At 44.1% G+C, this 27168-nt stretch overlaps 1 protein-coding gene across 4 annotated transcripts in view; it reads right to left on the reverse strand.

Moving 5' to 3' along the window:
* The window catches only part of ARHGEF28 (Rho guanine nucleotide exchange factor 28), a 1067585-nt gene that overhangs the window by 563716 nt on the left and 476701 nt on the right, over positions 1 to 27168 (reverse strand). For all 4 annotated transcript variants that reach the window (XM_085632328.1, XM_085632327.1, XM_085632325.1 and 1 more), the window contains exon 5: positions 3455 to 3638. In XM_085632328.1, coding sequence (XP_085488454.1) covers positions 3455 to 3638 — 184 coding nt within the window. The remainder of the gene's footprint in view (positions 1 to 3454; positions 3639 to 27168) is intronic.

Genomic DNA, 27168 nt, shown 5'->3' on the forward strand with positions numbered 1-27168 from the left:
AAGATGGAGAACTGAGTACAAGGATAGCGAAGGAGGAGTATAAACGGGGTCTTGCCATCCATATATAAACAGCAGATTCATCAGGCAAGGCTTCTATTATTTTCCATGAAGATCAATAGGGCTAATAACTCAGTTAGGGAATTATTCAATACAGTCACTAGCCTGGCCAACCCAGTGGCCATTACATTTGCACGTAATCAGGAGCTGTGTGAAACATTGGCCGGTTTCTTTTATGCGAAAGTGGATGTTATTTTTTCCACTTTCACTAATGTAATCCCTAAGACTATGGCAGGCAAAGCAGATGACCTGCATCTAGATAATAAAGGGTCACTGGACAATTTTGCCCAGCCTACAACTACAGAAACTGCTAATCTTCTTATGCAGGTGAAATCCGGGTCCCCTTCGGATCCTTGTCCGATAGCGATCCTAAAGTTAGCAGTAGAGCCAGTCGCTCGAGTCCTTACACACATCTTTAATTTGATGTACAGAGAGGGTTATTATCCGCTAGACTGCAAAAAAACCTCTATTCTGCCATTATTAAATAAACCCAATCTTGACATTAAGGATCCTAGTCATTTCAGGCCAATATCCAGACTTCCGATACCGGCTAAAATTATCGAGAGAAATTTAAATACACAACTTAGCCAATTTCTGGAACTTACACAAGCTCTGGATCAAACTCAGTATGGCTTTCGAGGGGGTCACAGTACTGAAGCGGCACTTTTGAAATCTACTGAAGAGATACGGAGTATTTTAGATCAAGGTGGCAGGCTGCTCTGATTATGCTAGATCTCTCTGCAACATTCGATACGGTCCATCACGACCTGTTGATGGACCGGCTGCAGGAGATTGGGGTACAGGGTTCAGCTTGGAGCCTTTTAGGATAATTGTTGTCGAACCGGAGTTAGCGGGTGGCTCTGGGGGAATTCGTATCAGAACCTTTTTCACTGCTACGTGGGGTCCCGCAGGGGTCCTCATTGAGTCCGACATTATTCAATATATATGTATCCTCTCTGGCGCCTCTTATTCGATCATTTGGGTTTAGTCTGACTACTTATGCGGATGATACTCAAATCGTGGTGTCTCTTCTCCCATCTGAGGTAAAGAGCACGGCTCTCCGTTTTAAAGGGTGTATGAATGCCATAGGGATTTGGATGGCCCAAAACTGCCTCAAATTGAACTCCAGCAAGACGGAGGTGGTATGTTTTGGCAATGATCCCAATTTTTGGATGCTGGAATGGTGGCCAGACGCCCTGGGCCCCCTCCCCGCACCCAACAGGAAGGTTAAAAACCTAGGTGTGTGGGTGGACCAGAAGCTCAATTTCAAAGACCAAATAAATTCAGTGACCTCGGCTACGTCTTTTGTTCTTAGGTCGTGCAAGGAAATGTTGTCATTGCTACCCACAGAATGCCGCAAAACAGTTATCACTGCCCTCACCATGTCGAGGCTGGACTACTGCAATAGTTTGTATTTTAACATTCAGGAGGGCTTAATACAGAAGCTGCAGCTCCTGCAGAATGAAGCTGCTAGACTGGTGTCGGGCATTCTAAAATACGCGAAAGAGATACGGAAACTGCACTGGCTGCCAGTCAGGAAGCGTACCCGGTTCAAAGCACTGTGTCTTGTTCACAAGGCACTTTATGGAGCAGGACCGGCCTATCTAAAAGAGCGGCTATACTGATATACTCCAAATAGACCATTACGTTCATCCGACGCCAAACTGGTTTATGTGCCATTTGTAAAGAAGGCCACATGGGGTGGGAAAAGCTTTGTAGTTAATGCAGCCAGAGCTTGGAATAAGCTTCCTCTGTATCTGAGAGGTATGTCGAGCCTTCTGGCCTTCCGAAAAGCTTTACAAACGTGGTTGTTTGCTGATTAGCATGACCTTGGTTTTGATCCTCAGGTAAGATTTCACATAGCGCCAGGACACCCATGGGTAACAGTGCGCTCAATAAATGTTATAAATAAATAAATAAATATCTCTGTTTTGAATCCGTCTGCTTATGAATAAAGCGCTCATTCTGAAAAGGCTAAGTAAAGTGTAAATATAGCGTGGATAAATCACTGCCAATCCCTGCACTGCGCTATTGCTCTAAGGCTGTCACAAGTAAAGCTTGTTGGCTGTACGGTCACTGCGAGGGGGCATCGCATCATGGGCAGTTATTCATTGCTGAACACATTGTTTTCTGAGGCTGTAAATTGAATTTTTGCTGCAGTGTGGGGTGACAGCTTCAAGGAACACCCACCTATATGATGCCCATGTGACCCTACCAGTGCCCGGGACTCACAAGAATCATTCCACGCGGAGCCTTTGCTGTCTCCTGCCCTGTGCACGGGGCGGCGCATTGTTTGTGGAGCGAGCAGCGTGACAGGCTGTGAAAGACTGTTTCTTCGATGTACTTGAGCGTGCGCGTGAGCCCTGCGCCTTGATGGGGCCCTGACACCGTGTCAGAAGCGCTAGATACCCACGGTACCTCTGCACGCCGGCGGCTTGTTTAAGATCTCAGGGCAGGCACACGCCTGTTGATGGCAGAGAGAGTGGCAGGGGGCAGGCAAGAAACGGCGAAGGGCGGCTGAATGCCAAAGAAAAACAACCGCGAAAGTGAAAGCATTTCGCTCGCGCTTGGAGCAGGTTATAGATTTGCATCAACGGAATGAGAGCGGCAGGGGGCAAGCAAGAAACGGCGCTGCATGGCTGAATGCCAAAGAAAAACAACCGCGAAAGTGAAAGCATTTGTAACCTGACCCAAAACAGATGGCAGTGTAAGCATTTGTAACCTGACCCAAAACAGATGGCAGTGTGCGCGCCGCTGCTGACACCAAACAAGCGCGTCAACGCGAACGCGCTAATGAAAAACAGATGGCGCCCCTCCTTTGCCCAATTGCATGCTGTCTTTTTTAGAAAGACGCATGCAAAGCCCAATAGAAAAAAGACTAAAATAAAAACACACGCACGAGCGTGTGAAAAGTCCAGAGCGTTTCCAAGAAGTTGTTTTCCTAGTGCAGTGCATGCGCGCTGCGCTAGGCTCGACCTAAAACGTTTACTTTATTTAAATGCGATCACAGACATGGTGGTCTGCTACCTGGTGCAGTCCACCATCCCCGTGATGACCACCAATCGAATAATATTTTCTAAAGCAATCTGTTAGTGCATAGGTCAGTTGGTAAAATTCTATACTGGTTGCAAAAATACTGGTTGGGAATTGCCATACGCTTTTTGCAACCAGTAGTTAATACATCGGGTTCCATGTTTTCTCACTTGTTTGATGCCAGTGATTCTGTATTTACTTGAAAGGCTGGGGAATCGGAGATCAGTTTTTGTATTAAAATGATTTTAGCTACAAAGGTATATACCAAATTGCTATTCTACCAGAGTGGTTTTCTGAAATTTAAAAAAAACACAGAATCATATGTTGCACATATCCTTAAAGCTCCTATTAAGGAAATACTTACTTTTCGAAGATTTCAACAAGTTTTGTGTGCCCATTCTGTGCAGCTAATTCCAAAGGTGTTTGTCCATCGTCATTTGGCAATGTTAGTGCAAGAGGTCCTCCAGGCAAAGATGCAAGGAATTTGGAAAGCTTCACAAGTCCCCATCTCATTGAGAGCTGGAGAAGAGATTCTTTATGAATAGTCTCTAAAAAACATAAAAACAATATACTGCTAATAACGTGAAATATAACAACAGCTTTCAGTAAAACCTCCTAGTATATACTGTGTGCGTAGAATAAATGCTTACATTTTGAGGTAAAGAAAACCTAATAATCAGTCTCCCAATAACAATAAGCTATATTTCCATTGACCCCCCCACCCCCACTCTTAAAAGTTCATTTTAAAAAGGTTAAACTGTTGTCTGAGATGCTGGTAAAAAAATACATTTAAGGATACCTGTTTATGGAAAAACCTTCTCCAGAAAGTTGTTTCCTCAATTCTTTTTCAATTAATAACATTGGCAAGATGTCAAATGCATCTTGGTGCCTGCCGTTCATGGTAGACAAACTATTCCAAAATCACATAGAGCCTTTGTTACACTTTGTCCCCCCTTCTTTCTACTCTCACTTTTCTTTCATCACTTGTCATATACTATGTCCGGTTCCCCCTCTTCCACCATTGTGATTTTGCTTTCACTATCCCTGGCCTCTACTTGGCTAGGCCCTCATACCTTTATTTCTACCTAGCATCTCTGCTGCCTGCCTATACCCTAGTACCACTATCCCTACTATATACTAGTAGCTCTGCCAATATCCTCTTACCACTACTCATATCCTACCAAATCTACCCCTGCCCATGACAGTACCTCATCATCTGTCTATGTCCTAATAGTCTTACACCTACCCAAACTACATTAAAAGTAAGTAAACGTTATTATTTCAGCTTTACATATGTAGGCCATACATTAAGTCAGGTTTACTACACAAAATGTAAAATCTCGTGGATGGTCATTGGCCCGCCCCACGGCTAAGACCTGAAGTGACGCGCGGCAGACTTGATAAAATTAATTTTCAATCCTCGTGTTGAAAATATAGGACTAGTACAAAATTGTTCTTTGCAAAATCGTAATGTTCTAAACTTGTCTAACAAGATTGACCTAAGAACAGAAATTTAAAGCGAAGGGGGAAAGGAAGTGCAGCCCTTCACCACTCGAAAATACATTTCATAATTCCTTAATATACATGCAAAATTGCAATTAAAGAACTGGGCACGTCCTAGATAATTCGTTTTGTTGCTTTCCGTAAGTATAAATATAACATTTCTGTACAGTATATGCAAAATCGTGATTATAAGACTAAAGTCAAGCACATCCTAAGTAATATTTCATTATTTTTTCCTGAGACCATAAATAAGTAGGTTTTACTTATCAGCCTCGTGGGTGGTCGTTAACCCACCCACGGCTAACACCTCAAGTAATGCTCAACAGACTTAGTATAATTAATTTCCAATTAAGCTGTTAAAAACAAAGGACTAGTCACCTACCAACAACCTTTTTTAGCTTCCCCTACCTTTATCTCAATACTTATACATTCTTACACTCCAATACCGCTATCCTCTACTAATTACTGCGCAACTTCACCCATCCCTATTTCCTAGTACATCTATCCCTGTGTATACCCTAGTGTTGATGCCCCACACATACCTTAATATCTCTACCCCTGCCTGTTAGTACCTCTTTGATTACTCTGTTTATTCCTTAGAAGATCAACTCCCAATATTTTTTCTTGTGCTATTTTCCTCTCCCATGTATCCCTTTTTCCTGGTGTTATGATTAGGCCTGGGCGAAGCACTACGCTACGCTCGCGTAGTTTGCGAAGTTCGCGCTACTTCGCACTACGCGAACTGCACGTAGCACAGTGCGAACACGCGTAGCGTAGTGTTGCGTAGTGCTGCGGTCATTTTTTGCTTGCTCGCGGTCCTCAACGTCAAGTTGGCGACCGCGAGCAAGCAAAATGACATCCTGGCGAGACTTTTTCCTTGTTCGCGATCGCGAGCATGGAAAATAAACCTCCCGGCGAGATTCACAACGCGAGAAGGTCAGGTTTCTCATTGCGAGGGGTCGCGTATGCTCGCGACCGCTCGCGATGAGAAACTACCAGTTCGCGTTGAGAAAGCTGCAGCTCGAGGAAAAATCTACTCGAGCAGCAGAAAACTACAGCTCGCACTGTGCAAGATGCCATTTTCAATCATTGCACAGTGCCGGTTGCTTGTCCGCACTGTGCAATCATTGAAAACAACATCTTGCACAGTGCGAACATGTTACTTCGCAGTTCGCGAAGTGCTACGCGTAGCTCGCGTAGTGCGAACTTCACTTTGCGTAGCTTCGCGAAGTGCTACTTCGCGAACTACGCCCACCCTTAGTTATGATTTCAGTTGAATGTATTCCCCGTTTTCGAAGGAAAGGGTTTTCCTTATTTTGGACACCCCCCAAGAAATGCTACAAGGATTTCAAGCTTGTGCTCTTCGTGTAGGATTTTCTCCAAAATGAGGTTCAGCAAGTTTCCATTTATAACTGTCTAGAGGGTTAGCAAGACTGCACACAGTCCCACTGCATACCACAGGTTACTCTGAACCAGGAGGGCGCGTCCAGTCTAGTTGAGAGCCTGATAGGTGCTGGTTCTCCAGTTCAGAATTGAATGACTGCGATATTGGAATCACTTCCAAACTCTTATAGCAAGGTCTTCACTAAAGTCTGATCCCGTCACAACTCCTTTTTGGGAAAAGATCAGAATTATTAGATGTGGCGTAATTACTGCACACCCCTACATTTACCCCAGGTACATTTTGACAGTTGCAACCTGCTTCAATTTACTGGTCGAAAATGAGCAGGCAATACTAATGCATTCAGAAGTTGGTGCTGTAAACACTGAAGTCTACTTTCATTCCCCTTTTTCTGACAGAATACTTGACACAGGTGTATTTACCACAGCTAGTAAAAACCCCAACTAGAAGTACCTTAATTTACAAATGGCAGCACGTATCTCACCCATCAAAGTCACTAGTAATCAGGGTCTAAATCTAGTCATTTAAAAAAAACATATTTTATTGAATTTTTCCCAATATAGCATCACACAGAAAAACCAATTTACTTGTGTTATTTTCCAGTCTTCTTCACACCTTCAATTATGAGTGCATCGTTGAGGGTCTCAGACAACATGTCAAACATTTCTAGTAACAGTTACAGTCCTGTGCATTATTGCTGTTAGTCTGATGTATGCAGTTGTTCCCACTGGTGAACCAATTAACAATGATACATCAATACCCAAAAGCCTGCGAAGGTGAAGGTGAAATATGAGCAAAGTAACTCCCCCCTCCACTCCCCCTCCCAACCCTTTAACTCAACTGGCCCTGGCCCTCCCCTAGTCCCGGGGCAGCGCCCCTATTCTCAAAATAACCTTCTCTCAGATATATCAGGTGCATGCACTCTATCTTGTGCTGGGGCTCGATATTCTACATGCGTGTCTTTAGTATGTTCTCTGGTTAGTCAAAGGAGAAGAAGCAGGGGAACACGGGTGTGTGAGGGGACCGGTGGGGTTAGGGGGGAACTCCCCTATTGGTCCTGTGCTACAGGGACTGGCGCCGGCGCTAGTGTCTTGAAGGCTTCTAGAATGGTGTTCCATTCCATGTAAATTAATTTTTTACGCAGTCCACGTGCCTCCTCTCGCCTGATTGTCGCACTTTCTGCGCTACCCCATCTCACCACCTCCCTGTGCCAGCCACATAGTGGTGGAGGCTTCACTGCATAGTGATGGCGTATTTAGACATGAGCAGAGCCAGGTCTACGAAGCGTAGTTGTACTTTCTGGGTTTTAGTGCGTCTGGTGATACCTAACAGGCAATTCCTGACAGTTCTCGGCACGGGGTTACCCGCTGCTGCTACAATAATCTCCACCACCTCTGTCCAGTACCCTGCAAGTACCGGGCAGGTTCATAACATGTGGATCAGGTCCGCTGCTTCTGCCTTGCATCTAGGGCAACAGTGTTGTGTATTTGGGAGCATAGACTGCAATCTGTGGGTGTAAATCTAGTCATTATGCAACTTGGAAGCCCTGGCAATGAAGCGAAGATTTAGTCTGCACATTACAAATCTGATGAAACGTCCTTACTCTTAACTGTTTGGCAGGTAACATAGAACATGTCACTTGAGAAACCCAAAACAGACACTGTCTCAACCGACTCGTGAGACCGCAAACATGAGTAGGACATAAGAATGCATTTCTGTTGGGCTGCCCATGTCCCTCATCGGGGCCATAATCGGTGAGGTTCCAAGGCCCTCAGAATTCAGGGTAAAGCATTTGACCCATCTCTTGAAGGATAATCTTGTCTTTGGTCAAGAGAAGCTGCCCCCACCGAAACCTCTGTTCTTCATAACGTCCTTACCCACCCCCTTGTCTGACATGAGCTGTGCCCAACGTCCTTACCCACCCCTTTGTCTGAAATGAGCTGTACCCAACGTCCTTACCCACCCCTTTTTCTGACATGAGCTGTACCCAACGTCCTTTACCACCCCTTTGTCTGACATGAGCTGTACCCAACGTCCTTACCCACCCCTTTGTCTGACATGAGCTGTACCCAACGTCCTTTCCCACCTCCTTGTCTGACATGAGCTGTACCCAGCGTCCTTATCCACCCCTTTGTCTGACATGAGCTGTACCCAACGTCCTTACCCACCCCTTTGTCTGACATGAGCTGTACCCAACGTGCTTACCCACCCCCTTGTCTGACATGAGTAGTACCCAGTCCTTGAGCTGCTCTTCTCCGGCTGTACACCGCTCACTTCCGCCCAGCTAGGCTGGTGCTTTATAAACTCCACTACAGGCTTTGTACATAGTAGACAATCAGAATGTGACTTGGCATTAAAGGTTCGGTATTAACTTGAGCGCAGACATGAGAAACACATGTTTTCTAATGTGCTACAAGAGTCATCATTGGTTGACATATTTTAATTCCAATGAGTTTCATCCATTTTTGTGTCCCCTTCTCTACTTTTGTTACGGGCATCTAACCGGACTAGCGGCGGACTTACCAGGCACAGGCACACCAATTGGGGGCAGACCACTGGACCACCAGGACGCTTGCGGGTTGCTGACGCTGTTGTTCCCCTCGCCGCCACTTCCTCGTTGGCCGCAGTGGGGGGGAACTACAGCTCCCGTCATACCCTGCTCCCTACCTGCCTTCCTTCCGGCCAGCAGCGCGCCCGGAGGCGCTACAAAAACAGAGGCTCCCTCGGTGGAGCGGAGGGCATCTAACCGGACTAGCGGCGGACTTACCAGGCACAGGCACACCAATTGGGGGCAGACCACTGGACCACCAGGACGCTTGCGGGTTGCTGACGCTGTTGTTCCCCTCGCCGCCACTTCCTCGTTGGCCGCAGTGGGGGGGGAACTACAGCTCCCGTCATACCCTGCTCCCTACCTGCCTTCCTCCCGGCCAGCAGCGCGCACGGAGGCGCTACAAAAACAGAGGCTTCCTCGGTGGAGCGGAGGGCATCTAACCGGACTAGCGGCGGACTTACCAGGCACAGGCACACCAATTGGGGGCAGACCACTGGACCACCAGGACGCTTGCGGGTTGCTGACGCTGTTGTTCCCCTCGCCGCCACTTCCTCGTTGGCCGCAGTGGGGGGGAACTACAGCTCCCGTCATACCCTGCTCCCTACCTGCCTTCCTTCCGGCCAGCAGCGCGCCCGGAGGCGCTACAAAAACAGAGGCTCCCTCGGTGGAGCGGAGGGCATCTAACCGGACTAGCGGCGGACTTACCAGGCACAGGCACACCAATTGGGGGCAGACCACTGGACCACCAGGACGCTTGCGGGTTGCTGACGCTGTTGTTCCCCTCGCCGCCACTTCCTCGTTGGGCGCAGTGGGGGGGAACTACAGCTCCCGTCATACCCTGCTCCCTACCTGCCTTCCTTCCGGCCAGCAGCGCGCCCGGAGGCGCTACAAAAACAGAGGCTCCCTCGGTGGAGCGGAGGGCATCTAACCGGACTAGCGGCGGACTTACCAGGCACAGGCACACCAATTGGGGGCAGACCACTGGACCACCAGGACGCTTGCGGGTTGCTGACGCTGTTTTTCCCCTCGCCGCCACTTCCTCGTTGGCCGCAGTGGGGGGGAACTACAGCTCCCGTCATACCCTGCTCCCTACCTGCCTTCCTTCCGGCCAGCAGCGCGCCCGGAGGCGCTACAAAAACAGAGGCTCCCTCCGCGTCGCGGGACGCGCGCGGGTGGCGCCGGGCTGAGCCCGGGCAGAGGGCGGGCCGTCTGTGGCCGTCCGGGGCAGGAAGAGGCAGGGCAGGGCCACCCCACTGACATCGGAAATAGCAGCAACCAAGGTACTGTGTCACAAGCCTGATACGCATTTCAAATCCCCGACTCATCTTATGTGTTTGAATCGGTTGACATTCTGAACTACAAGTTTATCAGTATCTCCCCTCACAGCTCTGTGTTAGTTAACACCTAAGGGAATTACTGTAATATCTTGCGCGATTGTGTGTATTTTACACTTTGTTTGTAACCATGAAACGCAATGGTAAAAATCCTAGCCTATCTACTTCACGGCCAACAACTAGGCAACAGACTACAACTGCGCAACCCCTCCCAAGCTTGACAGCTATTGACAAAATGCTGCAGCAGACAATTGGAGCCGTGGCCTCGGCCATAGAAAACACAGAGCGGCGTTTATCAATTACTCCTGCAATTCCCCCCCCTTCCCAAATAGTGGAGGATGTGTCAATTGCTACAACTAACGCCCTTGATCTTAATTCCTCTTTTATTTGTTCCTTCGCTGACCTACCCTGTGCACAGCCCACTACCAGCGATACGCACGCCTTCCAGGTTCCCAACTCCCCACCCCACCTTCCTCCTAATAAGGCTCCTGCGACTCGTATTCTAGTCAAGAAACCTAGGGTTGGGAAGAATAAAACACTAAGGAAAAACAAGCCTCCAATTATTTCCTCTGCATCGATTGATACTCCTCCTACTTTGTCCCCCACGCAGGCTCCTCTGTGGGCCACTCACATGATTTTAGATCTCCAGGCCCATATTGAACATCTACTTGGTTCCCATTTTAAATCCCTCCTGTCTAGATTGGACAGATTGGTTTCTACTATCAACAACGCCGGCTTTGGTAAAACCAAGCCGTCCACAGACTCCACAAACTTCCCCCCCTGTCCTGCTCTTGCCGACGACAACGTCTCCGCCGCCACTGAAACCTCCTCTGCTCCCCCTCAAATAGCTGACATGATTGTTCCCGCTACAACTATTTCTCTGACTAGGGCCATAGACCCAGAAAGTTTCAGAACACAGAGGGAGGTTACCAATGCGGGGGAAAAATGTCCAGACAATCAAGCTAGAGAGCATAGAAATACTTCTACTGAGGGACTTAACACCGCACTACCCTGCATTGACTTACCACCTGAATCTCTCCCGTATGTTGTTGTGCTTGCTGGTGTTCCCCCCCTACCTAAAGGGAAGAACGAGGATTTTTCGGAACTAAAAAACAAATGTATGCACTGGTTCAACTTAAACAGCCCCCTCCCCTATAACATCTCTGGAGAAATTCTGGGTGTTCGGAGATTAGATTGGATTGGGCCTACTCCTAAGTCCATCATAGGAAATTGTGTCATTGTCAATTTTAGACATCCACTTGCTGTAAATTATATCTGCAATAGGACACCCCTTAGACCTAACACTCAAATCATCCCATTGCATCTGTCATATTTCTATCCAGCCTCACAGCATAGAGTAGGGCAGATCAGGGGTGTAAGTTGGGCGGGGGGCCAAAATAAATTGTACGCTAGATCAGTGGAAGAGACCCAGAATATGCCCTTGTTGTCACTCTTTGCTCAAAAAAATAGATTCAGTGTGTTGGAGGAGGTGGACTGACCAGTAGTGAACTTGAGCCCTGTACTCCAACCTGATAAAGTTATGGGCATCCAATCAGCCGTAGAAAAGGATAGATATGTGAGTGGAACTCTAGAATCTCCTTCAGTATCCTCTCCCCTGACCACAAGAGTGGAAACAAAACAAACCACCCATGAAGACTTCGTTGTTCTCCCCGATGATCTTCTGTGTAATGTTAATCTTGTGGGCACCATAATAGCAACAAACCCTCAAACAACTGAAGTCTGCACAGATCCTACGGCTGGCGACCCAGTAAATAGAAATAGAGCACAAGGCGGGGGAATAAAAATATTGTCCTGGAATGTGGCAGGGATAAAAAACAAGTTATTTAACTTGGAATGGAGTAATTTTGTAGGTACTCATGACATCTGCCTCATGCAAGAAACTTGGGCCACTGAGGAAAATTCGAGGATTGGTTATGCCACTTTTGACATTTTGGCAACCACAAGTGGCAGAGGGAGGCCTTCGGGTGGTCTTTCAATTTGGGTGGGGACACATTTGGGAGCTCAGGCAACCGTGATTCCAACTAACTCCCTGGATGTTCAATGTGTCCTCTTAACCCTAAAAGACAAACCATCGGTTGCTTTAATAAATGTCTATTCTAGACCAGTTAAGAATGGCCAAGAATCTGGGGTAATAGATGCATTAAAGCATTTTATATTGTCTCTAGACCCCCCACCGCAATTAATAGTAGGAGGCGACTTTAACTGCCAATTTGAACCCCTCGAGTCTCCTTACACGGGCGAGCCAGACGAAGAAGACCAGTTCTGGCACATTTGTGAACCACAGATCTCTCCTGTCAGAACCTGGACTCCCCTCGTCCTTCAAATTAAATCCTTATCTCTTGCACTGTCCCTAAGGGCCTGTTATGGGAGATTGAAACCCGATTGCCCAGGCCTTCCCACGTTCAACAGACCAGGCCAAAACTCTAATATCGATTATATATTAATGGAGGCAAGACATTGGGGTAACTTATTAGAGTTCGAAATCCACCTTAGACAAGATAGTGACCATAATGCCCTTGTTCTAACTTTGAAACCGGGCAGTTTTGGTCTAACTAACCCTCCTCCCAATTTAAATAGCCCAATACTCCCAGTACTCCTTTCTAACAATAGGAGGAGAATAAAATGGCCCTATTTTCTGAAATCCCCTGCTAAACTTGCGGAAGTATATCAGACAGCTTTGCCATCTCTTTCCGCAATGGGGGATGTAAGTATAGACAACTTGAGTGATTCAACTAAGATCCATGGGCCATATGTAGAAAGCAAATTTGCGATCGCAAACGCTGAAATTCGCCGAATTTCGGCGTTTGCGATCGCAAATTTGCTAAGTGGAATGTAGGAAGGCAAATCTGCATGCAAAATAAGGAATCGCTAAATTTGCGATTCCTTATTTTGCAATTGCATTTAAGGAATCGCAAATTTTGCGATTCCTTAAATGCAATGTAGGAAGCTCCAAAAAAGTGCTATTTGGCCTTAAGGAATCGCAAATTACCACCAACTACAGGTTGGTGGTAATTTGCGATTTCTTGTAATAATGCAGTTTTTTGCATTTTTCAAAGTGGAATGTGGTGCACACACATGCCCTTAGGGCATGTATGTGCACCACATGTGCACCCATGCTAATTTCAGGGGTGCAACAGGGTGTCCTATTGACACCCTTGCAACCTTGAAATTGCATTCTCAATTTGCGATTCTCTAATTGAGAATCGCAAATTGAGAATGTCTTCCTATTCATTCCTATGGGCCTTTTAGCCCATAGGAATGCATGGCAAGGTATTCCTTATTTGCGATTCTCAATTAGAGAATCGCAAATAAGGAATGGGTGGGATTCGCAAAAAAAATTGCTAATCCTACCTACATTGCATTTTGCTATTCTCTAATTGCGATTCCTTAAAAATTGCAATTAGAGAATCGCAAAACACAGTCTACCTACATATGGCCCCATATTCACCTAGTTAATAACTTGAGGGGCCTATTTAACCCTGTGGGAAACAAACAACACCAGTCTAGGTCACACCCCTGGTATAAGGAACCCTGCAGAAAAGCAAAAAAGGACTTGCTCGCGGCAATTAAAGGTAATGACAGGGCCAACATAAAGAAACTTCGTCTAGACTATAAGAAGGCTATCGCCAGGGGGAAGAGGGATTGGGAGGAGCAAAGATGGGAGGATCTAAGATTAGCTCTCATATGTAGAGACCCTAAGGCGTTTTGGGCCACTGTGAACTCTGACGGGAATGGGGTAGCCCCACCCCTTGTTGTAAATATAGCTCCACAAGTCTGGGAATCTCATTTTGGGGAACTGTATGGGGATTCGGATGACCTTTTTTCTACCGACATTTCTTTTGAGTCTAGTCTGATGAGAGGAATTGATTCTAGTATATCTAATATTGAGACTCACCCTCGTTCCTCTATTTTAGCACCTTCACATGTATGCCAGCCGCAACCATCTTTGATGGGTGTAGCTACTCCTGTGATAGAACTCCCTGTGGCCATCACTCTTAAAGAAGCTGAAACCGCAATAAATAAGCTCCTTTCTAACAAAGCACCTGGCCTAGATAAAATACTACCGGACTTATTCCGCTCCCAACCAAAAATCTGGGCCCCGTATTTGGTGGTATTATTCAATTCCATTCTGATGGGGCCGCCTTACCAGATACTTGGTTGGGCGCGGAGATAGTTCCCATATTTAAGAAAGGCTGCCCATTAAAGCCGGCTAATTATAGACCAATTAGCCTCATTGACACCACCCAGAAATTAATGGGCAGGATTATCTTGGATAGAATCCATGAATGGATGGATGACAACAACATATTGACTACATTACAGGCAGGGTTTAGATCTGGGATTTCAACCATTGACCAGATCTTCCGGCTCCAGGTTCTATATTGGAAAACGGTGAGAGTAGAGGGTGGCAGTCTCTACCTCATCTTTGTAAACCTGCGAGCTGCCTTTGATCTTGTCCCAAGAGAAAAATTATGGAAAGTCCTGGCAGAAATGGGTCTCCCACCCTACCTGTTGGATATCCTAATTAGATTTCATAGCGGTAATTACGCCCAGGTTAGATGCGGGAGACATGGCGATTTATCCTCACGCTTTCCCGTTAGGAAGGGAGTGCGCCAAGGGTGTGTCTTGGCTCCAACATTGTTCAGCCTATACATCAATGGTCTTGTTACTCACCTGGCTGATGTAGCTAATAATGACGCCCCCAGATTGGCTACCGGTAGAGTGCCCGCTCTGATGTTTGCCGATGATACTCTGCTGATATCCAAAACATCATCGGGCATCCAGCGCATCTTGGATGGTTTCCTGACATTTTGTACTTCCAGAGGCTTGGAGATTAATCTAGAAAAGACTAAATTCATGATCTTCAATCCTCCCAAACAGACTCGTCCAAATCCCACCCTAAATGGCTCCCCCCTTGAGAGAGTCAGGACTTTTGTGTACCTTGGAATTACGTTGACCGAGAATTTTGATTGGGGACCTCAAATCGCAAAATCATGGCTGAGGCTGTCTCAAATAGCAGGGGGCCTTTGCAAGGTCCAGCGAGCCTCGGTATATAAACCAGCTGCTCCGGTAGTTGAAATAAACCGATTACAAGCTAGAACAGCTTCATTGTACGGGGCCGAATTATTGGGCCATAAAAACATAGCCAAATTAACCCTGGTTGAGCAGGGCCTTATGAGGCGACTTGTGAGCCTTCCTGTAAGCACACCGCTCACTCCCCTACGCCTCGACCTGGGGTTAGAGCCAATTGAAGACTTGGCAATTCTCCGACCCTTACTCTACTGGAAAAGGCTCTGGACGGTGCATGAACTGGCACCTTTTAGAGAGGAATTCTTAGAGGTTTGGACATTAATTAAAAGTAAGAACATTCCATGGTTATCCCATATTAAGGCTCTTAGCATAAAGATTGGCAGGACCGATCTCTGGGAACTACCGGAGGTAGCCTGCACACGGATTTCTAAACCTGATCTAAGAGGCCATATAAGGGAGCTGAGATTAGCTACCCTACATGGTTCAAGCTCCTTGGGGAAACTCACTAATGAGTTTCTCCTAGTAAAATTAGAAACAAGAGCAGAGGCCTTCCTTGATGTAATTTATCCGTCTCTTGCTAGGAAGCTTTATTTGCAGTTGAGGTATGGTACCTTACCGCTCAGAGTATTCACCTGCAAATGGGCAAGATCAGAAAATGCAGCCTGTCCGGCATGTAACCATAGCAGTGAAGATATATGCCATGTCCTGTTTTTCTGTCCTGCATACCATTCAATAAGAAAAAAGTGGCTCATTCCCATTTGCAAGAACCTAGGGTTTAGACACTGCATGCTTGCATGCAGGGTCTTAAGATATGATACTCACCCCCCAATTGTTTTTGCTATGTCTCGCTTTTTACATGGGTTTTGGCGCAGAAGGAAAAGTTTTCTTTAAACATTTTTGTCTTTTATCAAATGAGTCTTTTTGATAACATTAGTTTAATACATTTTTAACTATTGTATTAACTTGACATTATTTATTGTTTTAATGAAATGTGCAATTCTGTTGTTATTTATTCCGTGCTTTTATGGTCTCCGACCGAAATAAAGTTATCAAAATGAATGATACTTCTTTTGTTGTGTCATGTGCACATTTCTAGCTGTATATGTTTAACTTTGCGAATCGCTCCGAAGCCTTTAGGGGCCATGTTAGCGCTACGCACAAGTGCATCAGAAAAACAAGTTATCTATGAGAAATAAATATAAAAATAATCAACTAGGTCTCGTGGAACTAGGAAAATATGTCAATAGTGATAGATAAGCTGCGTTCATCCTTCCTCAAGGAAAACAGCCGAGTGCGAAGACCCATTGTCAGAAATAGTGGGGCCGAGAAAACGCCCCCCACAGAGGTGTAACATGGAGCCAGAAATTAGCGACCACTCGTCCTGGCCGTGTGAAAATGAGGGGTTCTATAAACTTTGTCAGCTGGCGCGGGACTATATCAATATATTGGGCTACAAAAATGCAATATAGGCAAATACAGCTAAAATATGTTTTCGACTTCAGCATAAGCACTAACCGTACACTCTTTCGTTTGACCGTTTTAAATGCGTTTGACCCCAATTTGTTTCCATAAATGGGCTGCTGCCAAGCGGATTCGCATTATTTTAAATATATCATAGTCCAATCTTCGAGATACCGTGAGGACTCCGCTTAACTGCAAGCATCAAAGCTACATTTTATTTGTCACAGTCTCAAGGAAACTTGTTTTTCACTTTAGGAATATGAGGAAAGGTTACACAGCTGTGTTTGTAAAAACATTTCCATAGGTTCTATTTTGGCAGATTGCATTCACCCCAGTAATGTTTGGCAAACAGCTATTAAGAGCTTGAGGAAAGAAAAACATCCTGAAAGCCTTGGGATGCATGGTGGGTTGGAAATCTCTGCTTGTCCAGTGCATGGAATGAAGCCGGTTCATGAAAGACACTCATGTTCTTTTGTCATAGAGTTTACTGGGCCAAGGTTTGCTCCCTTTTGTTAAATTCGTCTGCTTAACCCAGCTGCAGACTCAGAGTGATCGAAATTAACACGCCATTGATGATTGATTTGTACATTGGGACTTATTAGATGCCATTATCAGACCTTATTTACATAACATGTCACTAGTGGCAAGCCGGCATGCCCTTGGCCGTGACCTTTGTCTTGCACTGATACTGTTTTTGGCCACTAAGCCACTTTGAAGTCGCCATGGGTGGTGCTTTTTAGCCTTTACCGAGTCAGTCATATATAAGGGGTAAAGAATAAGAGAGACGCATGATTCTCCTATTGCTCACGCACAGCATCACTAAACTGGCTGCCTGCACAGGCAGGAATCACCTACAAGGGCATCTGTATCACAGGCAAAGCATTAGATATGGAGAGGCCAAAGTACCTGGTAAACATACACTCACCTGGAGGAAGCATAAGAGGGAAGTCCTCGCGCCACCTCAACTCTCCCAAGTGCATGACAAGATCCACCATAAAGCTCACTTTTTAGGCAGGTAATTTACAACTTCCTCCCGACAAAGATGCACATGGCTATCTCTTGTTAAAGATGAGCCTAAGAATCACATAAAGGCTTTTTACTGATGCAAAGTTTCTGTCAGCCTACATGGATGTATGCACCTTACGGCATACACTAGGTGGATATAATCTGCATTATTAATGTAACTATTTATAATCTCTCATGGGGGGAGGGGTGTGTGTGTGTTGTTTGCCATGCCATCATCATACGTTTCCACTGGCTTTAGTTCCTTGAGGATGGGATAGGTGTTGGCCATCAGAGTAAGTGCTCCAGATGGAAGGCAAAGAAAGTGAGTAGGCTGCAGTGAAAATTTGTTCTCATATTATGTCCCAATGCAGTCTTTCTTCTAGCACATATGCGAGTGCATTATGGGAGTTGAAGTAATCTTTATAGTTTTCCATAGGAAAACTGCCAGTGTATTTTTCTCAATTCAATATTTTGCACAAAATATACCAGCAAGTGCTCACTTCATTCAGGTACCCATATTGATGCCATATTTTAATAAAATGTGACAATTCGACATACAATTGTCAGGCACATCCAAGACTGCAAAAGTATATTTTTCGGAGTGCTTGTGCAAGAAAAAGGGTGCAGGTCAAAGTACCTTGGTTCCACACCGGCTGCAGAGTATGCAATTAGATACATTTCTATGTCCTACAAACTTACAGCTTAGGTGCTGGCAGTTATTTCCCGTGATGCATAGGTGCAGCCCGTGCAGGTAACAGTGGTGGGGCCGGGTGGTGGGGTTGTTTCGACAGACGATGAGGGAAAATGAATTATTTATTCTATTTTCCCTTTGGCATCTGGGCCGCGGCTGCATAGCCCTCATGCTGCAGGGGAATGAGCATGAGTGGGTCGCAGGGTCAGTTTTTCCCTATGCCACAATAATATTTTTCAAGTGGAACAGATATGACTTTTTTATGAAGCCGTGCCTCTCTGTAAGAGATGCTATGGTTTCCACAGAATTTATGAGGTCTGTGACAAATTACTAACCAACGTTTCAAATATGTGTAAACAGCATAATAGCACAAATTGATGAAGTGTTTTGCTTCCACGTTCTGTAAAAAGAAAAAAGAAATCCTCCCTGCCCTGCCCTATAAATGATCTGTTGCTGTGTTAGAGGGAAGGCCAGTGTGGCCTGCAGTATGGGTCCACAGAACAAGCGTGGTGTCTGCTGCCTGTACCCGTCATCAGGAATGGCCATCAAAGCACATTTGCAGCCATAGGAGAAATGTCAAGTGACGACGCTCAAATCCACCACTCCGACTCTCCTTTAGTACTCCCTGGCGAATGAGTGATCGATCAGTGATGAATGAAAGGTTTGGCAACCAAAGTAGGTCTGTAATGTAAGTGGAAATGTCAGGGGTCAGAGAGATAATCGTATGCAGACCGCTGTTTATCCCCTCTGTTGTGCGCAGGTGGGTGCTTGACTGTTCTGTAGCTGCCGATGGTGCTAGATGAATGCAGATTTGGCTGACAGGACTACTGGTCAGAACTAAAAGAGAAACACCGGGGCCATAGCTCATGACCAAGGCTAGAGGGTGTGTGCTTCAGACAGTAGGGGGTTAGTCCTTTGTTTACAAAGAGACATTGGCTCAAAGTGCAAGTGACATCCAGTCGCAAGACTAATAAGTAGGTATCAGTGGGGGAAGGGTAAGCGTCCAGAAACGGGCTCGGTATGGGGCATGAGTGTCCATTTCTAGGTCCATTGTGTTGTTGTGCGGGGAGAAATTAAATGGGACAGAAAGCAGTGCCGCTGAAGGCAGATCCTGGTCTGTTCCTGATCTGTTATTCAAAAGAAGGGGGGTCCCTAGAGGACTGATGGGTAGACAGGAGGAATAAGGAACAGAAGAGGTCAAGGAAGAAAATCAAAACCAACTGTCTACACTAAACTAATTTCAATATGCCCACGACTCTCCGCGGTCGTAGCCATACAGGATGAGGATAGGGACTGTCTCAGCTCCGGATATATATAGCAAAGCCGTTGATCAAAACGTCACTCAAGCGAAAAGGAAACAGCAATGATGTGCCAGGATAACACGACGGCTCTTATTCTCTTGTGCCCACCAGAAGACTTCATCTGTCTCTAAGAACTGGGAGCGCACGAGCATGTTTGAATCGCCATTCTGTTAAATATACACATTTTTGATGTGATTTTTAAACCTTACTGAAAAGCAACTTTTTTGCAATTATGTCTGTCCTGTCCTGTATATGAGTATGATGTATGAATGAGTGTGTGTATGTTTGTTTTACTGTGTGGGACCTACATATAGCTGTATATTGGAGTGTATCCTATACTGTTTATTCTGTGTACAACGACTATTATCCTGATCTTTGTTATCTAAATAAATTACGTACTGTTATATCTCCTTCTTTGTCTCTTTATCTCTCTGAGTCAGTAGTGGTCCGTGGTTTTTTCTACAATCCTGACCCACTTCTGGGCATATTGAAATTAGTTTAGTGTAGACAGTTGGTTTTGATTTTCTTCCTTGACCTGTTCCTGATCTGAACAGCAGTTATGTTAAAAGTATTTATGGAGCACATGCTTACCATAGGTTTCTTGGTGCTAAACTAGAACGTGACTGAGAAGGATCTATACCTTGATGGAGTAGCTATATTTTTATACATCAAGTAAAAAGGCTGAGATTGGTTCTAACACGTAACTCAGCCGGCAAAGAATTCCAGAGTCCAGCCAAGCACACGAAGAAGCCAGTCTCCAAGCCTGCTTAAGTTGAATTGGGAATAATTACTCACTTTGCTGTGGCAGAGGGAAGGGCTTTTGTGGGTTCTATCTCTTTAGAGCAGTTGCATCTGAGTGGGTGACGTCGGCTCCAGCACAGAGAATGGAAGTGTTGGATTTCAGTACAGGATGGACATAGGTCTCAAAGTCTTCACTATATGAGACTGATTTCTTCCTGGAATTGATTTATGCCATCTTCAATTAATGTAAAGATTTCTTCCTGGAATTGATTTATGCCATCTTCAATTAATGTAAATAATGAAGAGGCCGATTCAAAAGGGTGTATGAGAAGTTGCATTCTAGCACTGATCAATGAGGCGATTATCCCGGTTGTAACCTACTTGCGACGACAGAAGAAGTAACGCTTTGACTTACAGAACGTAAACTCATTTACATATATGCAGCAACGATTGCTTATGTGCTAGTTATTTGCAAATGAGCCGTTAACATGTGTTGTTGTATTTTACTAATGTTATATGATTTTGTTTTTATACCTGCTTAAAGCCTTATCATTATTGCACATTTACATACATTTTAAATGTCACTCCATGATGCATGGACACACGGTGCATGATGGATGGATTCATTGGGTTACTCCATGATGGACACTGCACTTTTTAGCTGAACTGTTCTAGTAAGCTAGTCTCGTTCTCAGGTTGACACATGGAAGATAGGGTTTCAGAAAGTAGTGGTCATCTTTTGCTATCGATACTTTTATCTTTTCACGATGGTCTTCTCACATTCTTCCCACAAGAAGATCCTTGCACCTGCTCAATAGAGCCTATCTGTAGGTCCCAATTGTTTCAGATGTTCTTGCTTTCATTTACTTGCATTGAGAAAAAGTGCATAAATGTAGCATCAAAATGTATGGAATTTAGAATTGCATGCTCTAACTCACTGACGGCAAACATCTGGTCCGTTAATTAGAAAATTGCCTTGCTTAATTTGAATGCTTACATGTCATTTTTACATTAAATGCATGTTAGATTTCGATGTGATATCACAAATGTCTATGTTTTCTTTTACAACTCTAGGAATTAGTTCCTAAATCAATTCAAGAAGTGTGATCCCTAATGGCTGAATAACAACAGCCAGCAAAGGAGTGATATTAACCACTGGGATTCCTGAATTTCGAAATGATTTATTTTACTGAAAGGGTAGGTCGCCTCCTTGATTTCAGTGGAAAAATAATTCCTTTGTGTTCTCTTTACGTAAGCCTGGTAAATCCTGATGTGTTGGAGCAACTCAGCTTGTTGCTATTGCATAATTGCGCAAAAATTACCAGAAATTACGCAAAATACAAAACCAGCATTTAGCACTATATTTTAATGCAAAATTCCTTCTTTTGTCCAATTTGCACGTGAGAACACATTCTGCAGTAACAAATAGTGCACAAACTCGCATGTTCCATGAACAACAGTTGCTTCCGTTCAGCTCATTCGCGTTGTTACTGTTTTCCAGGACTAATGGCATACATTTGGGAAATTTGCAAGACTACGCCACTTAACAGAAACTTTGCTTAGACCTAGTTATTTTCCTTGCTACATTGCAATTCTAGCTCCCTGTTAGTAGTTTTTAGTGTTTACCAGGTCTTTAGAAAGCAGTTTTATGTGTTATAGTTGTTGCTGCCTAGCATGAAGTTGATCAGATGACAGGCTCTGCCTATCAACTGTGCAGGGGCCAATGAAGGGTAGGTTCTTCTATGGTCAGATGCATGTCTTAGTTCAGTACTAGTAAATAGGCTCCTCATTGGTTTGGGAAAGAACACCAACTATATTTAGTTATTTCAGTACGGGAAATGTGATTGAGCGAGCAGGGTTCTTTCTGTTCATAATCGCAGCATCATCAATATTAAAATGAATCTTTTGACAAGTATTTATTTTTTATTCATGTGTAAATATGGGTGCTAGTGGTGTTCTTAATGAATTAATTGTTTAAAAGGGATCTAGACATGCTGTTGAAATACACAATCATTTTTTTTACCATTTTTGCAAACAGGAATAATGACAGCAAACCAAATGGCAACATTGTTTTTTTTAATTATCCTGTCTTGGATAACTATTGGTCTGTGATGTCTTTAAACTTTGCAGTTTGCTTGCTTTTCTTATAGTCTATTGGGTGAGAGACTCCCTCAAACTAATCTGCAATTGTTAATTTAAAATATATCTTGATGTGACAAAAATGAAGCACACAAATCACTTTTAAAATGTAAAATATATTATTTTTACATTCCCTAATAAGCAGAAAATACAAAAAGAATATCAGTGCTCCAGGCAAATTAGAATTTTGCCCCGTGGAGCGGTCCCTTTGCACCACAAAAAGTCAGTTTATTATGTAGTAACTCTAGCATCAGTTTAAAACTCGTGAATACTCATTTGGCACATACCATTTCTCATAGAAAAGAGTCCTAACTATTGTAACCTCATATCTACCTACTTTTTGTATCCCATTTATTCAATAACTCCTGGGGTTCCTACTGTGTACCTATAAACCAAGTGTAATGCTTACACTAGAATTCAAACACCCAAGAATGTATGTGTGGACAGTCTCAGTCAATCAAACGCAGACACACGTACATCCTTCAAACGTCAACTTTCTTTTAAGGCAACAGAACATGTCAAAACTCACCTTATGTCTTCTCAAGGGAGTGACGTGTATACTTTTAGTTCTACCATGTCTCATCTAGTGCTTTGCTTGGTATAGTAATTTGAAATACAGGTTTTTTTTTTAAACCTTTCCACCTGCTTTGTTTTTAATGTATATTTCTATCTGTCTTCTCATTTGATATGTCAGTACTTGTATAATTGATTGTATTTTTTGCTTTAGCTCTTGGTAGGTTCTCTATTGTGCTCATTAAACCGCAGGAAGAACACCCACATGTGAACACAAACTAACCATTCCTTAAACAGGGCGAATCCACATGAACTTGGGCACATATATATCATGTTTAATGTTCTTTACGTATGGCAAGTTTAATGCAGCTCCATCAGGGGGGGCAAAATTGGAAGGGGGTCAACAATAATGTCACATACTAATAACATTGGTGCCGTGCAATGAATATGTATGATATTTGGCAGACTGTTAGCACATTGAGCCCAGTGCAGGATTCTTAGGTTTCAAGCTGATGCTAGAAAGGGGCAATGATGCATAGTGAGGGGGTCACAAAATCATTAATTTGCTAATCACTACAGCATAGTTTTACAACTCTGCACAACACTTGTAATACACTTACCATGTGTAGCTTACTTGTGATGTTTTGAGTTTCATGCAAACCCACAAGGGTAGGGATGCACTTAAAGGTGTGGTAGAAAAACAGCAGTTCCCATTTTAACTCCCATAAGAATCTCCACTACTGAAAGAAGCCCTGGAGGGAATCATAATAATCATGGAATAAAATTAGAACTTTATTTACAGAAGTGCTGTTGGTTAGTTTGGAGTAGAACCGTTCAGTACTTTTCAAGAAATTAGCATCTCAATAACGTGTCATTGGACTTGAAAGGGTTAAAAGATAGAAATGGCTGCTACATTAGTCTGCTGGTAGTCTTCAAAACCAGGTTTGCAGACTTTCTGTGGAGCTACATTTAACTTCAGTTGTCCATTTCGAGTTTGCAGTACAAACGTTTAGTATGTGAACCCATTAAATGAGAGTCCAAAAATAAAATGCCCTGTCAGATCTCCCAGGTGGGTGACTTCTGTTCGCATACCTTGGACAACAATAAGATCTTAGACCCCAGTTCTTGACATTCATGGTCTGCCAGCGGTAAGGGTGACCCCATCTAGTATCCACCATGCCACCAACACTTTTAGCGACTTAGCAGATAGTGCAGCCCAGAAGGAGTCCAAAGGGAGGAAAACCCCGAAAGGGAAAAAACCTTCAAAGATGACTGATAAGCTCCAGAAAGACTAGGGGAACGGATCCAGTAGGCAAATGCAAAGTGCAGGAACACAACTGAGAAATAGGCAAGAGGCAGGAACCTCCACCTGAAGCAAGAACCAACCACAGGAGGGAGGAATCACACCACCAGGAGCAAGATCCACAAACAGGAGTGAGGAAATAAACCAACAGGAGCGAAAGAACACACCAACAGCGGTGACAAAGTGTTGTGACGTAAGGAGGAAGAGATAACCAACCCCTTAAATACCTCCAGGAGGGTAAGTACCTCATGAATTGGGAGCCGCCATCTTGGATTGGGAAGAAGTAAGGATCACAAGAGGAATGGCCGCTATCTTCCTTTGGGCAGATACATTTCCAAGAATCCTCCCTAGGAATTCTGGAAAGGGAAAGGAACTCTGATGGCTTCCAGCGTGGCACCCAGGGAGATGACTTCCAGAGACTACACCAGTGGGCCAGCCGCAATGAGGAACTGCCCCGGGTGTGCGCAGTAGCCTGCCGGTCTCATTGCGCTGCAGGTAATTGAAATTTGTGTCCATCTGTACAGGGCACGATGCGAGAGAGGCTGTCTGCTGGGCTAACATACCCATCCATGTTAAAGGCCAGATCCTACATCCAACCCGTGTTCTGCATGTTTGAAAGTTGTGCGCATCAGGGTGGGAAATCTGTGGCTGGATAGCTAATTATTAGTAAATGAATATGTGTTCATGAGAAAAGTTTAGAGAGTGTCCCCAGATTTCCTAATTTAGGTCTTGTTTTGAGGCTATTGGATCTTGGGTAGAAAATGATTGGTACAGAAATACGAAATTTAAGCAAGTTATAGGCTTACTATTTAATGTTTGTAAGGCAGTGGGGGGAAGCTGATTTCTCCTCTTATAGAAATATACACCAAGCAGTGTGTCCCTGTTGCATGCTATGGTAGTGGAGTATGGGTTCATGGAGATTGTCGAGCTTTACAAGAAGAGGAAACCCGCTTTTGCAGGTGTCTCCTCTCACTTCCCAATCCATCCCCCACTGCTTTTGTCATGAGGAATTGACTGTGCCTTATCTTGAGACGTTTACTAAGATGAGACCCCTTTTGTTATGGCTTTAAAAATGGAACAACTCTCGGTCTTTATTTAGTCATTATATAATTAATGTTCGTGTTTGGTGTGAACGAGGCTTGAATATTCCCTGGCTTGGATAAGTTAAGCAGAACTTCGCCGCTCTGGGCAAATCTTCTTTATTTGACGACCCTTTGTCAATATGTAAAAATGATAAACATTCATGGACAGACGTTGTGCTGCAATGGAAAGTTTGGTAACTGAACAAATTATTTCCCTCTAAAAACGAATCCAGACCTAGAACCATATTTACATTATGTGTCCAATAATTGGGACAGAGCCTTATTGCTAACATTTAGAGCTGCCACTGTTTGTCATATGCTATGCTTCCCATTGAGATATTTTAGTAACCTGGAAGGGAGAAAATGTGCCTGTGATAATATGGCCCCTCAATCTTTACTGAACTTTGTGTTATTTTGGAGGTTGTATAAATTCTTTAGAACTCAATATTAATAACTTCTCTTTAAGGTTCACAATTTTAAGCAATGCAGAGTTGCTCTCTGTTTTTAACAATTGCTACCTAGTACTGATGTATGTTTTAGAATGGGTAGTTTTCTTAAAGCAGCTGCATCATATGGTAAGTGTCTGGATTTTTAGGTTGGAATGTATTTGTGTTTATTAGTGTTTGTCATTCCTGTGCATATTATGTGCTTTATGTCGATATGTATTTTGCATGCTAGCTATCTTTTATGATTGTCTTTGATATTCGAGTAAAGAAATGAAATGCAATGCAATCTAGTAAATGAATGCACATTTCTGTACCCTCTTTCCCTTGGAACTGTGCCCCCCTGTTAATGGTTTTGCATGAAACTTCACATACTAAGCGTAAAGTAAATATGCTAAAGTTCTGCCAAATGTCATACTGACCCATGTTACAGCATCAAAGATAGTGCCAAATACAATTATTTTTGACGCCGCTTTTCTCCCTTTGTCAGATCAGCTTGAAACATGAGATTCCTGCATTGGGCTCAGCTTGCTAAAAGCCTATCAAAAGTCATGCCAATTCGCTAACCAGGGCTTAATATATCAAGCGTAACCTGAACGTGATAAGGACCTGATAAAGTTTGTGCAGATCGGAGATAGGGCAAAAAGGTTATCACCATATGAAAGAATTTGTAACACTGTCCCTTTTAAACTTGCTCTCCTTTAAACTTGCTCCCCTTCGGTTAATCTGCATTAAACTTTATACAACAAGAAAAAAAGAAGCATACTAAAGGATCGACCAGTTTTATGCAGATTCATGAGACAGTACCGGAGTTCTTAGTACAGTATCACTTTTTGAACCCCTCTTAAATGTGCCCTCCTTTTGATGAAGCAACACAAATTTGAACACACTAACAATGAGCTGAACATGCTAAATGTCTGCCAATTTTTGTCACGATTTGTCAAATGGTACTATATTTCTTTCTACATATATATATATATATATATATATTCACTGAAAAAAACAAAGGTTAAAGTAACATTATAGTTAGTTGAATTTGTCAATGACACATTAACGTTTTGAGCTAAACAAAGCACAGAACTTGCGTCCCGCCATGCACTGCCTCACATATAACATAACTCATGACATGTTCTATGATATAATTTATAACATCACTGATGACATCATTGATAACATCACTGATGACACAGAAAGTGATCCGGCCCCAGGCAAAAGGGTCCCTGGGGTCAGTAAACACTCAGGGAGGGGGGTGCATGCCCCTGAGCCTTAAAAAGGCACTCGCACACCACCCCCCAGGGCTGAAACTTAAATGATAAGGGAAGGCGGGTGCATGGCTCCCCTCCCTCAGTCTTTAAAGTTGAGGACCCCATCTCCTGGGACCGGCTCACTTACTGTGTCCCGGGGATCCCATCCCCGGCAAACAGTAGTTTGGCATCTGGTGCCAGAATTTTTAAATCTCTCGCCAACCAGTAGCAAACACTAAGTCTGCCCCCAGCTGGCAGGAGATTAAAAAAAGACTCCCACTGGCTGTGAGCAGACTTGTTATCTAGAGCTTCT

This window comes from Triturus cristatus, chromosome 2_1 (assembly GCF_964204655.1).
Source record: "Triturus cristatus chromosome 2_1, aTriCri1.1, whole genome shotgun sequence".
In the NCBI taxonomy this organism is placed as follows: domain Eukaryota; kingdom Metazoa; phylum Chordata; class Amphibia; order Caudata; family Salamandridae; genus Triturus; species Triturus cristatus.